The following is a 13,553-nucleotide window of genomic DNA, read 5'->3' on the forward strand; positions in this document are numbered from 1 at the left end:
ATATATATATATATCCTTACCTTTATACACTTAATTAAACACCAACAATTATATATCTAATAACTTGAACCAGTTAATATAATTTTGTACATACTTAGTATATATTTAAAATACCAATAGCAATTCAGTTATGTACAATCTTTACAATTCTCATTCAATGGTATTATAAAATAATATGCTTATTAAATACTCTTCTATTATTTTTTGTAAGTAAGTGGCTTAAAATATTAATAATACTTAACCACTTAAACACATAGTTTAATTATAAAAATTGGGTCGGGGTGTTACAGGAAGAGAGTTGAGGATATTTGAAGAGACTCTTATGTAAAGATTGTAGATGAATCAATCTTGTTTTACTCTAGGATTTCTCTCTCAAAATTCTCTCTGGAAGCTCTCATTCTTTTGTGGGTATAAGGGGTATTTATACTGGGGTGAGAAAAGAATGTGAAACGTCAGGTTTTTCAAAATAGGGGTGGCTCACGGCTTGGCCTCGCGACTTGACTGAGTCGCGAGATCCAGCCGCGTGATAACAGAACGGCCAATTGTCCTATTTTGTCCTGTAGTGCTCCAGCTAGCATGACGCTTCAACTTCTGGCATGCCTGGCACGTGTGCTGCTTCTAGCGGCTTGCAACCGCGAGTCATTCGTGAGATCAAGCCGCGAGACTCTGTTTTCTTGCACACTCTTGAGTATTCAATCACTCTATCTCACTTACTACCCTTACAACAAACTCACCTAAATACAGGGTTACTAATTGCTGAAATACAAGCAAATTTGGCACAGAATAAAGCCAACAAGATGGTTGATTAAATTCAACCTTACAATACTATTATAGGACCTAGGACCCTCATAAGCCATATTTTGAAAGTATTTGTAACATGAGATTAATCACACATCATAATCCTCATTGGTGGTGATTCTATTTTTCATAAGTTTGAATCCCAAAAATCATCGTATTCTCATAATGCATACATGGGCCAAAATTAGGTTTTACCCCTTTCAGCCAAACTTTCCAGCAAAATGCCATTTGTCTGAAACTATTTAGGGATATGTTCCTGTTTTGAAACTTGATTTTTATAAAATCGAGTTTCAAATGTAAAACTCGATTTTTGGACTATCAAGTTATAGCAAAATGAAACTTATAAAAAAAAAAAAAAAAAAATTCTAGAACTTGAGTTCCATTTAAATAACTCGAGTTCATGGAACTCAAGTTGAGTTCCACAATTTTTTTTAAAAAAAAAAAAAAAAAAAAAAAATCAGTTCACTATAACTCGATTGTCCAAAAATCGAGTTTTACTTCGATTATTAGAAAATCAAGTTTTACTTTAAAACTCGATTTTTAGAAAATCAAGTTTCAAAACAAGGACATTTCCCTAAATAGTTTCAGATAGGAGGCAATTTACTAGAAAGTTTTGGCGAAAGAAGCAAATGCCCATTTTGGCTTGCATACATGTGCCTCCATTTGGAGATTATGCATACATGTGTCTCCATTTGGAGATTATGTTGGGAAAAAACTGGCTATCGACAATCTCTCTAATGAATTAAGGATCAAAATTAGATTTTAATTGCATTGTAATTTTGTGTGATATCTTCCTAATTTAGGGTCTGTTTGCGATCCACTTATTTTGTTGAAACTGAAAACTTTTTGCTAAAAGTACTATAGATAGAGGTAAAAAGTTAGCAGAAATAGTACCGTGGAACCCATAAATAGTACCAAAAAGTACAGTGAGGCCCATGAATAATAGTAAAAATAAAATGAATAGTAAAATAAGCTAGCTTTTTAAGTTGGAGCCAAACCCACACTTAAACTACTTCTACTCCATTTTACTTCAAATTTATTTAAAAATACTTCGAATTCATTTGAAACTAATTGAAATTTGTCAAGAACCTTACATAGCTCTACTTTTTAGTACTTCCTAGTGTTTCCAATTAGGACATCCAAAGTTCAAATCTCCTTTCTGCCGTTATAACTATTGAATTATCAAAAAAGAAACTAATCCAAATTTTTATACAAAAACTTATTATAATTTTAGTATAAACTTTAATGAATTATTTTGCCATTTTCTGAAAACTTGGTTGTTGTTATATCTTATTTGAAAATATAAATGTTAAATAAATTCATTGCATTACAATTACAAAAATTAACTCAAAACTAAGTAGATAAATACGTAAATAAACCACTCTTTTTTCTTTTAAAATGGAGCAATTAAAAATAAATCATTTGTATACGGTATCACATGTTACTATTGGGGGATTTTTTTCAAGAATTGCAAGCATTAAAAAAATGGGTAGCATTAGGTACAAACATTTTGAGTGCATTTGAATTTTGCTTATTTTCAATAGCTTATTTACATTGTATTTATCAAAAAATAGAATAATGCTAGGGAATGTTGTGACATGATAATTTAAAGTTTTGTTTGCCAACTCATACATGGGCCCACTATAATTTTCAATCAATTTTTTTAATAACGTGACATGCTAAATTGGGAATGTTGTGAATTTTTATTGTATTCTTAGCATTACTCTAAAAGATATAATTTTCAGTAACTTTTATGTTAAATGTGTGAAAAAAAGTTAAAAGCTAATTTATTTCCAAAAGCTAAAAATTGGATTATTTGCCAAAAAATAGCTAGGAAAAAAGAAAAAGGAGATTTTTTTTTTTTTTTTTAAACAAAACCCAAATGCACACTTAGTGTTTGTTTGGGTACCCTACAATTTTAAGTAGCTTCTTTGCATAATATTTATCAAAATATATTTTGCTAATTTTATGTTTAATTTGTGATAAAACACTAAAAAACTAATTTATTTTCAAAAGAGTTAAAAATTAGTTTATTTGCCTAAAGGGTGAGACAAAAGCAAAAGAGTGAATACTTTTTGTCCTTTCCCGCAAACTCTGTTAATTGTGTTTATTATTGAATGAATATCTTTGAGTTTTCAGATTGGTTGTAGTCTTGACATTTCACGAGTATTTACTTCACAATGTTTAGATTATCTTTGTAAAAAAAAAAAAAAAAAAGTAAACTATACCCCTAAATCTGGGAGTGTTTGACTTTTTATACTTTAAATTTTAGAATTTTGATTTTACTCCTTTAAAATATATTTCGTTTGCATTAACATCCCATATATTCATATTTTCCATTAAACGCCATATAAATTTAGCTATTTAGCTCCACCAAAAGTTACTTTATCTATTTTACCTACACACATGCTACAGCAGTGGATCTATTTTAGCTTTCAACACAATAAAATAATATAAACATCACAATAAAATAATATAATTACTACAATAAAATAATCCATCTCACTATAATAAAATAATATATTCACTACACACAATTATTATAGCCACACACTCCACCAGCAACAACCTTCATGTGACAACCACAGCCCACGGCAACAACCTTCATGTGACCACCACCAACACAGCCACAACCATAACCCAACACAGCCCACGGCAAGGAAAAAAAAAAAAAAAAAATCAAACCACCACCAACACAGCCACAACCACCAACACAACCCACGGCAACCACAACCACAGCTACCAAACCACCACCAACATAGCCACCAAACCGCCATTTCAACCACAATCCACAATCACAACCAAACCCAACAAAAAAAATAAATAAAAAATTAAAAAAATCAAACACCCAAAAACCCACAAACCCAGCAATCCAAAACCCATGAACCCAAAATTCCCGCCGTCGCCGATCATGGCGTCGTTTTTCTGCCGCCTTGATCGAGCATAGAGCTTCGATGGGTCCATGGCGCGCTTGAGTTTGATGAAGGTGAGATGGGTCAGTGGCGTGGGACGGCAATTGGGCGACGATGATGAAGATCAATGATGAAGATTGGCGACGATGAAGATCCAAAATGATGAAGATCGGCGATGGCGAAGCAAAGAGTAGACGAGGGAGAGAAAAAAAAATGAGAGAGAGAGAGAGAGAGAGAGAGAAAAGAAAGAAAAAGGAAAAAAAATATTTTTTTAATAGAAGAGGAGAGAGAAATTTAATAAAATAATTTTTTTTTTTCTTTTAGATGTTATGAACAGTGCACATCTATTTATAGATGTGCACAGTAACAATGGAGCTAAATTTTTTAGATTTAGCTCCACTGCTGTAGCAAGGTTTTTGTGTTTGTGAAGCTAAATTTTAGCATTATAACATTATAACTACACTGCTGCAAATGCTCTTATACATATTTAGTTTGTTTAATAAAGTTACGTGCCACTTAATAGATGGGTTGTTGATACAACTAAAATATATAAAATCAAAATTCTAAAAAATTCAAAGTATAAAATTGGAACACCCTAAACTTTAAGGTGTAGTTTGCACTTTAGTAGAAATAAAATAAAACAAAAGTTTATATTATCTTAAGAGGAGAACTATATTTTTTATTTATTTATAGAAAATGTTAGAAAAAGGAGAACTAGTATGAGACCACAGACCACAGAGCTTTTGTGAAAGAGAGCCTTGTGAAAGAGAGACCCAGAGATTGAAGAAAAACGCTTATCCTTTTTTCTTTTTTGAAAAACACTTGGTTGGCTTAAAAGAAACCGCGTACACCGACTGGACCCACCACTCTTTCTTTTTGAAAATGAGGAAGAAGTGCAACCACCAAAAAAGAAATTTGGATTGATCATTGACGACTAGTTTAATTGTCTTATGTATGACTTATTATGTCTGCAATTATTAAAGTAAAAACTCAAACGCCCGTCTTCTGTAGAGCGGAGCGGTGGTGTTGGTGGCAGATTGGCCCGTGACTGGTGGCGGAAACGAAGTGGGAGTCCTATGGCTATGGAGATAGCTCAAACAAGTTCTTGCATTGCGTAACCAAACAAATGTATGTTTTTTTTTTTAGTTGTACCTTTATACACATTTTTACTCATTTTGCAGAGCACAAAGAGCCAAATTTTAGAGCATAAATTTTTAAAATTTTTTTTGTTGAATGTGTTGCAGTAAGTTTTGGAGTTTGAACTTCAGAGCTTTGGTTAGGTGCATATATAACAATTTTAATTTGTTTTATTTTTTAATCAGGTAACTGAATATTGAATTAGTGTGTTCTTGTACATGTATGAGACAAGCATAGGATAATAATTTTCAATTTTGTTCTTTTTGACCTTTGTTGGTTGTAGTCAAATATCAGATTGCATATATATGTTTAGTAACATAATGGGTGCTTATATTGGTGCCGTTGTGGATGCTTTGGATTTTTGTCTGGAGCTTAGCATTTATGATGTTGTGCTCCCTCCATTTTGAGAGTGAGTTTTTAGACATTTGAGGTTGATTGCCTTTCTTTCTTTTCAAGTGCATCTTGTTTGTTTGTTTGTTTGCAAACATTAACTAGAAGATTGTAGTTTTTTGTTTGTTCAGATTTTTTCTTTCCTTCCTATTTTCGGTTATGTATTTGGTTGATTTCACCAATATTACAAATTTTACTATACATTATATCTTACAAACTTGTTAACTTTTAAACAGCTAACAAAAAGAAATGAAATAATTTATTTATTATATTATCGCTGTACATGGTACCAATAAATGTATTTATTAGTATGTCAGTTTGTAACCTTTTAATAATAAAAATGATAGTAACTTTAGCATTTATTATTATTATTATTATTATTTTTTTTTTTTTTGAGGCCGGGTTGAAGACTGAGAGCTTTGCACTGTTGTTTGTTTTCTGCGCTCTTTACATCTAGCAGGCAGGTGTGGATATTTATGTCTTCTTTTTACCATTTGTAGAGTGTATGTTAAATTCTTGTCATCAATACTCTATGAGCACTTGTACTTGGAGAGAAACTATCATACTAAGAGTATATGGTAGTATACTTTTGCACTTTTAACATTGCAATTCTTTGTTGTGTTTTAATTAACCTTGATACAAGTTTAAATTTATAATTAGTTAATTATTCAACTCGGCTATAATCGGTTAATTAATTAACTCAGCTCAACGGATCTAAATTTCACACAACAATAATAATATTGCCTAGAACTCAAGGAACTAAAATACTTAGCCTACTAAACTTTTGTCTTGACTTAAATACTAAATTATTATTTTTATTAGGTTGGTAAAAAAGTGGCAATGAATTTTTTATTTTTTATTTTTCTAGAAAGTTAGTGTGTGCTAAGTTTTTTTTTTTTTTTTTTTTTAAAAAAAAACACACATACACACACACAAGTGAGTGCGTGCCAAGTTGGGCTCGTTTGGTAAGAGATTTCTAGTAATGTTGTTTGTATTTTTTGAAAATATGTGTGGGTAAAAAATGTGTGAAAATACGTGTAATGTTGTTTAAACACTGAAAATTGTTGTTTAAATATCAATAACAAACGGGCATAAGTTACCAAACTTGAACTAATAAGATCCGTGCAATAATAAAAAATTCTCTATGCTTTATTTACCCATCTGCTTCTGCCTCTGGCCTTTTAGCTTGTCCTCAATTGTTTTGGCAGGCAAATATCTATTAGTAATTTATTTTTTGGTCATTTAAAGTTTCCATCTTTTAAGCTTAGATAGTTTAATTAGTTTAAATATGACTCACCAATAAGGCTGTAAATGAAATAAGTTGTTTATGAATAGTTCAAGCTCAACTTGAGAAAAAACTTGTTTATATTCATTTGTATAGAAAACAAGCTAAACTCAAGCCATAAGTTTAGGCTCGATTATCAAACGAGCCAAGCTCAAACAAAATAATGTGTTTGTGAACAAACTCTTGAATATAAGGGCTCAATTTAACTATATATAATAATATATTTATATATATATATGCTTGTCTAAAAATGTATTTATATATATAGGCTTGAATCGGATTGTATAAATTTGTCAATAGGTTCATATGATATTAAATTATTATTTGTAGCTTATTAATGATATTTTTTTTTAGAAAAAAGCTTATAATGATATAAATAGTCTATTCATAGTCAAAATTCATAAAATTATGAAAAGGTAAAACATTTTAGTCATGATTTCACACTATATAAGAAAATAATAAATTAATCAAATAGCCCGTGAACAAGCTCGAACTTGCTTAACAAGAAAATGAGCTAAATTTGAACATATAATCTTATTTAATAATAAGCTCAAACTCAGCTCATATTTAGAAAAAAAATTAAATAAACAAACTTGAACATTTAATACTTTGCTCGGCTTTGCTTGGTTAGAGCCCTACTCAGCAAGTCACCATTGTTCTATTACTTTTGTATGTTTTGACAGGAAGTAAACAAAATGCAACGTCCAGATATCTCAGCAACCTCACCTTCAAAGATACAATATGAGGTAACTTCGGCACTCCCGACTTCTTCTAAACGAAGAAGGTTAACATCTAAGATTTGGAACGACTTCGATAGGGTTGAAGTTGATGGGGAGCACCACGCCATATGTAAACATTGTCAGAAAAACTTTTCTGGGTCAAGCAAAAGTGGGACAACACACTTGAAAAATCACTTGTCAAGATGTTCGGCTATAAAAAGAGGAGAATCGTGTAAAGAAATTATATCTCCTAGCGAAACAGGTGATTCTAAAAATCCAACTGTCATTGATGAGAATTCTGTGTTTGATGAAGAAAGGACTGGCTTGGATGTGGTAAGAATGATTATCAAGCATGGCTATCCATTGAATATGGTTGAGCATGAGTACTTCAAAGTTTTTGTGAAGAATTTGCAACCAATGTTCAAACTTCATTCACAAGATACTTTAAAGGCTGGCATTCTTCATGTCTATAGAGAAGAAAAGGAGAAACTGTGCAAACACCTTGGTATGCTCTCTTGTTGCTTCAGTTTGATACTTAATTTTTGGACATGTCATGGGAAAAAGAATAAGTATTGTTGTTTTACTTTGCAATTTATTGAAGATGGTCTGAAACTGAAGAAGAAGATTCTTGCCGTAAAAAATGTAGGATACAATTATACAGGAGAAACTCTTTTTGGGATGGTAAAAAGTCTGCTTCTGGAGTGGAACATTGACAAGAAATTGTGCTCTATAACTGTAGAAAGTTCTTCCTCAAATGATCAAATGGTTAGGACCTTAGAAAGTTGGCTTGGTAATCAAGGTTACCATCCTTTCAGAGGGAAATTATTTCACATCCGTTGCATTACACATATTATAAATCTCCTTGTTCAGGATGGATTGGATGAGATAGATGATATTCTTCATAAGATAAGGAAAGCTATCAAATACATCAGTGAAACAACAATTGGGAAAGAAAAGTTTCAAGAGGTTGTAAAGAAACTGAATTTACAAAGCAAGGACATTACTTCTCAAGGTGTTCCTATAAGGTGGGATTCCACCTTTTTCATGCTTGAGAGTGCATTGGAGTTCAGGGAAGCATTTTCTTACCTACAGAGTAGTCATTGTGACTTCCCTGTAAATTTATCTATGGAGGAATGGGATAAGGCAAAAGTCATGCACAAATGTTTGATTGTTTTCTATGATGGCATATGCAGTTTTTTAGGAAGCAAATGTCTTACTACAAATGTGTATTTTCGTAAAATTTGTGATATTCATCACAATTTAATTCAATGGCAAAAAAGTGAACATACATTTATTCGCTTGGTTGCAAAGAAAATGAGTGAGACATTTGACAAGCACTTTGACTATTGTACTTCTGTTTCGGCAATTGCAGCAGTTTTTGACCCACGGACAAAATTGGACTTTGTGCATTACTCGTTCACAGAGTTATATGGTGGGCATACTAAGAAATACTTATTGATTGATGATGCTCTTGGTCATATTTTTGATGAATATGCAAAAGGCCGTAGTAGTGAAGCATCTACTTCATATGATGATAATTATTCTGATATACTGGATAGGTGGTACAAGTCTAAAATAGATATGAATAAGGCTCATTCACAAAGGGCCGAGCTCCATCGATACTTGGAAGAGCCTATACCTGATTTTGAGGGAGAGTTTGACATATTGGGTTGGTGGCATACAAATAGTACAAAATTTCCAACTCTTTGGAGGATAGCTCGAGATATCTTGGCAATTCCAATGTCAACTTCTATATCAAATTCTGCTTTCAGTATTGAAACTATGACAATCAATCCAACCTTTAATGGTTTGGATCCTGACATCATAGAAGCCTTGGTATGTGGAGAGGACTGGTTGGACAATCCTGCAAGGATGTAAGTACGATTTTCATTCATTAAGAATTTAAGATCCTTATATATATATATATATATGCTCTCTATGCATTCCCTCACTCCCTTTTCATTCCATTTAACTTCAGCACAGCGAACAAGGACAATGACCACTCTTTTGAACCCACTCATACTTCATTTGGTTTGGCGGGGACTTTTTTAAGCTTGGAATCTCAAGAGGCACAATCTCAGTCTATCAATTTTTTGTTTTTACAATTTTGATTTCTTTTATGAAATGATGTTTGTGTTGACAATGCTTAAACCTGCAGAAACATGTTCCCTCTACTACCAATACAAAACTCATGCTTGCAAATCTTAGCTCAACGTGGAGCCCTCGGCCATTTCCGACAGGTGAATACCATTCTTAAAGTTTAAATAAAGCTATAAGGTTTAAAAATTTAAATCAAAATATTTGAAATTATAAGTTTAAAATGAATTTTAAAACGTTAAAAAAAAAGTATGATGATTTTTAAATGAATATTACCTAAAACTTTCCTAATAAAAAATAATTGGATTGTGATATTAAAACCTAATATCAATTATGAGCATTTTATTTTTCTTTCTCAATTTCTTCCATACCATCAATTTTCTTTTTAATTATAAAATAAAATTAATTAGGAAGAAAAGAGAGAGGAAAATCTCATTTATATTAATTGAAAAACAAGAAAATATTATAAAAGTATAAGTTATTCTCCATATAGGAAACCATAAAGCATATGGAATTTTCCCTCTCTCTTGTGTGCGTGCGCATCTATTTCTCTATAAAATAAATAAATTAAAAATTAAAAATTAAAAAGACAAAAATTTCAAGTTATTTTCATTTAAATGGTTAAACCTCATAGTTTGAATAATTTCACATAAACCTTATAATTCCAAATAGTTTCATTTATATCTTATAAGTTCAAATAGTTTTTATTACTCATAGTTTCATAGAGTTTTATGGATAAAGTTTAATCACAAAATTGGTTGTAACCTAAAACTATAACTTCTTTTACAAAAAGAACATTAATATATATTTTGAAAATCTAGTCTTTAGATTGTATTTTCTTTACACTCTTAATATATATGTCAAATTTTGTGCCAATCAGAAATTATTTACTATATGATCTATAAGCTTATATTTTATGATAATTTTATACTACAAAAACTTGGAATTTTAACTAATTTATAGGTGACATAGTTATTGATCTTTAATTTTTTAGAAAGTTCACAAGAATGGAGGATATAAGAAGAAAATGTAATCCAATGGTGGATTTGTTAAATTCTCCTCCAATAAAAAGATATTGAGTAAAATTGCTACCTTAGACTACGCCAATTTTATAAGTAAAATTTTGGGTATGTTTCATTTAAATCTTATACTTTCAAATGTGTCATTTAAACCTCAAAGATTGAAATAAATGTCATTTGAACCAAATAGTCACATGATTCTTAACAAGGGTTGATAGAATTTGTGATAGAAGATTAAATGAAATATTTTTTAAAACTATGATTTAGACTAAACATTTTGAAAGTTTAAAATTAAAATGAAACATACACAAAACTCTAAGGTTGAAAAAGTAATTATATCCCTTATTTATTTTTTCTTTTTTGGTCATATTGAGGTGTTTGTTCCCAAACATCAAAATGCAAGCATGTGAAACATCAAAATGCATGCATATTATAATTTTACAAATAATTGTCATGAGTTTTGTAACTTAGTAGCATTATTAATTTATTATGTATCCTCTGGTGAGTGGGGCCATCTTGCCATTTGTAAGCACCATGTGGTCTTCAATCAAACTGGACATCAACAGATTACAAATGGTGTGTTTTTGGGGAAAAAAAAAAGTAATATTAATTGTTAAAAACAGTGTTATAAGGAAAATATTTTGGCAAATAGTCATTTCTTGAAAATTGTGTTTTGAAAACACGATTTAAACATTGAAATTTTAAATAGACTAGTCTTCAAAATAATTTCCTCAAACCCTATTTGTGATGATTATATAAAAAAAATATATTAATTTTCCAAAAAATACCCTCAACAGATCTATTTGTAGCTAATTAAGGAAGTGGTGCTCAAAAGTTCTATGAGTTTGCTCACTAGGAATTTATGATTTCATCTTAGTTGTGTGAATGATGATATTAATGACTGCATCCACTCAGTAATGATTACAACTGGTTATCAATGTGCTGAGATTTCCTGTGTTTCTATTGCAGGTGTCATCACCAAGTCATCTGATCATGGTTCTAGTGGCAATGATGCTGAGGCAGTGAAGAGCTGTATTAGAACAATGGAGTTTAAGTACCATGATAAGGTTGCCAGAGAAATGGACAGGGCAGAGTATGAGGCCCAGTTGGCAGCAAAGGAGGCTCAAAATCGTCAGGATAGGGAGCAATATGCTCAGGAGAAGTTTGAGCTAGAGCAGCGAATCAAGCATTTGGAGGTTGAGTGGCAGAAGCTACTTTTTGAGGCCAACAGAGATAGACTTAGGAACGTTCTTGTTCCACCCAATTATGGGTATCCTGCGCCATCATCAGCACCATCAAGTTCTTCTCAGTTGGGAGTTTCCAATCCTCAAGGATCATGGCATGAGGGTGAGGGTTCATACCACCATTTAGACACCACTTCAGATATTTCACATTGTCCTGGCCTGTTGTATAATTCTCAAAATCAAGGTACCTCAAGTTTAGTCACGATGAACTTGGTTCGTGCGAGTGAATTCCCGAAATCTCCTTTGACTCCACCTCCTACGTCTACACCTCCGACCACTCCACCCGGACCACCCGAAATGGATCAGGATTTCTACCAGCAGTTGTTTAGCAGCCTATGATTCTCGGCTGAGCATGTTTTAACTTTTTTTTTTTTTTTTTTTTTGAATCTCTTCTGGCATGTAAATGACACTACACGTAGACGGTAATTTGTGCCTATGCATACAACTACTTTGAGATAAAATGTAAACCAAACAATCTGAGACAGAGCCAGGACTTAGAATTGGGGGGCGGTTTTGCTGCTGACTATATTCTGTAATTCCAGCCTCTAAATTTATTGTTTAGCCACAAAGGTTTTTTTTTTTTTTTTTTTTTTTTTTTTTTTTTTTTTTTAATTTAAAATATTTTAAAGGGTCGAGTTGTTTGTTTTGAGTAAAATTGGTTGATTGAGTTTAATTTTAAATTTTTTTTTTGCTATTGGTAATTTTTATTACTAGGCTAATATTAGCCCAAAAAAATTAATTTTTCTAGAATTGTATATTTTGTTTAAAATTTTAGATCTATAAGTTTTGTATAGCCTTTAAAATGAGGAAAATACAAGAGTTACAAACTTTTTTTATAAATTATTGATGTTATTAGTGATTATTGTTATGTAAAAAGGTGATATAAGTGGTAGACCAAAATGCAAACCAATAAGAATTTACTACCTTAAGGTTTGTAAAAATATTGTAAAAACATTTGTGACTATAGCATGACTCTCAAAAGAATTAATGATATTGTTAAGGGTGCAAAATCAGCCATGACTGGTGCATTACTCAGTGGTTCTTACCAAAAAACTAAGGTAATACAGAGTCAGCTATGATCTTTCATTGTTGGTCAATGGACAATAATCTTCTTGAATTTAGAATTGTTTTAGCTGATGTAACAATCTTATGTGCATTGAATTCGGGTAGAATGAGGCAAATTTTCGAAGTGCATTTTGGCAATAATGCTTTGCGTGAGCTGCTGCAGAACTGATGCAGAGTGTTGGATTGGTGTTGTTGGATACGTGATTGGTGCTTTGACTGCTTTGCACTATAAGTTATAGTGCAAAGCAATCAAAGCACTTCCAAATTCACCGAAACCAACCATGGCCACTACCACCATCACCAGCAATGCCAATCCAGTCATCTTTTGGTCATGATAACAAATTATAATTATAACAAATTATATATATTTATTTTGTTTTTTTGGTTTATATATATATATATATATGAAAAGCCAAAACTCAGAGAAAATTCAATTAAATTTCAGTTGAATTCTCAATTTTGCATCACATATCTCATAAAAAATTTTAATTTTTGTGATAAGTGAATTATTGAATGTAAAAATCAAAGAGTTCAAATCCAATTAAATTCTAAATTGGATTTCAATTAGAGTCCAATTTTGCGTTGTAGGGAATTAACACAAAATTCCCAAACCTATGAGAAACAAAATAGAAAAAACATATGCCAAAGAAAAATAATCATATGCACAAGACAGTATTTATGTGGTTCGGCAATTTGCCTATATCTACGGAGTTGCAGGGATTTCACTATTATCAGGAAAAAAATACAAAGTGCGGTCGTACAGTTATCGGGCCAAAACTCCGCTCATGGACTAAGCCTCAGAAAATCTCCCATTAAAAACCATGCAACATTATTTCGGGTAGGGTCGTCATCCGGATCAAACATAACTAGACTCCACAAAGCCCAAC

The 13,553-nt window shown here is 31.6% G+C and overlaps 1 protein-coding gene across 1 annotated transcript; it reads left to right on the plus strand.

Annotated features, from left to right (window-relative positions):
* Nucleotides 1-4,624: 4,624 nt before the first annotated feature.
* On the plus strand, nt 4,625-12,182 carry LOC126702887 (zinc finger BED domain-containing protein RICESLEEPER 2-like). Its single transcript, XM_050401750.1, has 5 exons — nt 4,625-4,838; nt 7,206-9,115; nt 9,220-9,310; nt 9,400-9,481; nt 11,327-12,182. The coding sequence occupies exons 2-5, from the start codon at nt 7,218-7,220 to the stop codon at nt 11,938-11,940; spliced, it is 2,685 nt and encodes an 894-aa protein (XP_050257707.1). The 5' UTR covers nt 4,625-4,838; nt 7,206-7,217; the 3' UTR covers nt 11,941-12,182.
* Nucleotides 12,183-13,553: the final 1,371 nt, after the last annotated feature.

The sequence above is a fragment of the Quercus robur genome, chromosome 10, assembly GCF_932294415.1.
Source record: "Quercus robur chromosome 10, dhQueRobu3.1, whole genome shotgun sequence".
NCBI lineage: Eukaryota > Viridiplantae > Streptophyta > Magnoliopsida > Fagales > Fagaceae > Quercus > Quercus robur.

Bases quoted from the DNA above. Each gene is read 5' to 3' on its own strand.
- LOC126702887 (XM_050401750.1), top strand. From the start codon at position 7,218: ATGCAACGTCCAGATATCTCAGCAACCTCACCTTCAAAGATACAATAT. The intron at 9,116-9,219 runs GTAAGTACGATT...ATTTAACTTCAG, and splicing joins TTGGACAATCCTGCAAGGAT to CACAGCGAACAAGGACAATG. The intron at 9,482-11,326 runs GTGAATACCATT...TTTCTATTGCAG, and splicing joins CCCTCGGCCATTTCCGACAG to GTGTCATCACCAAGTCATCT.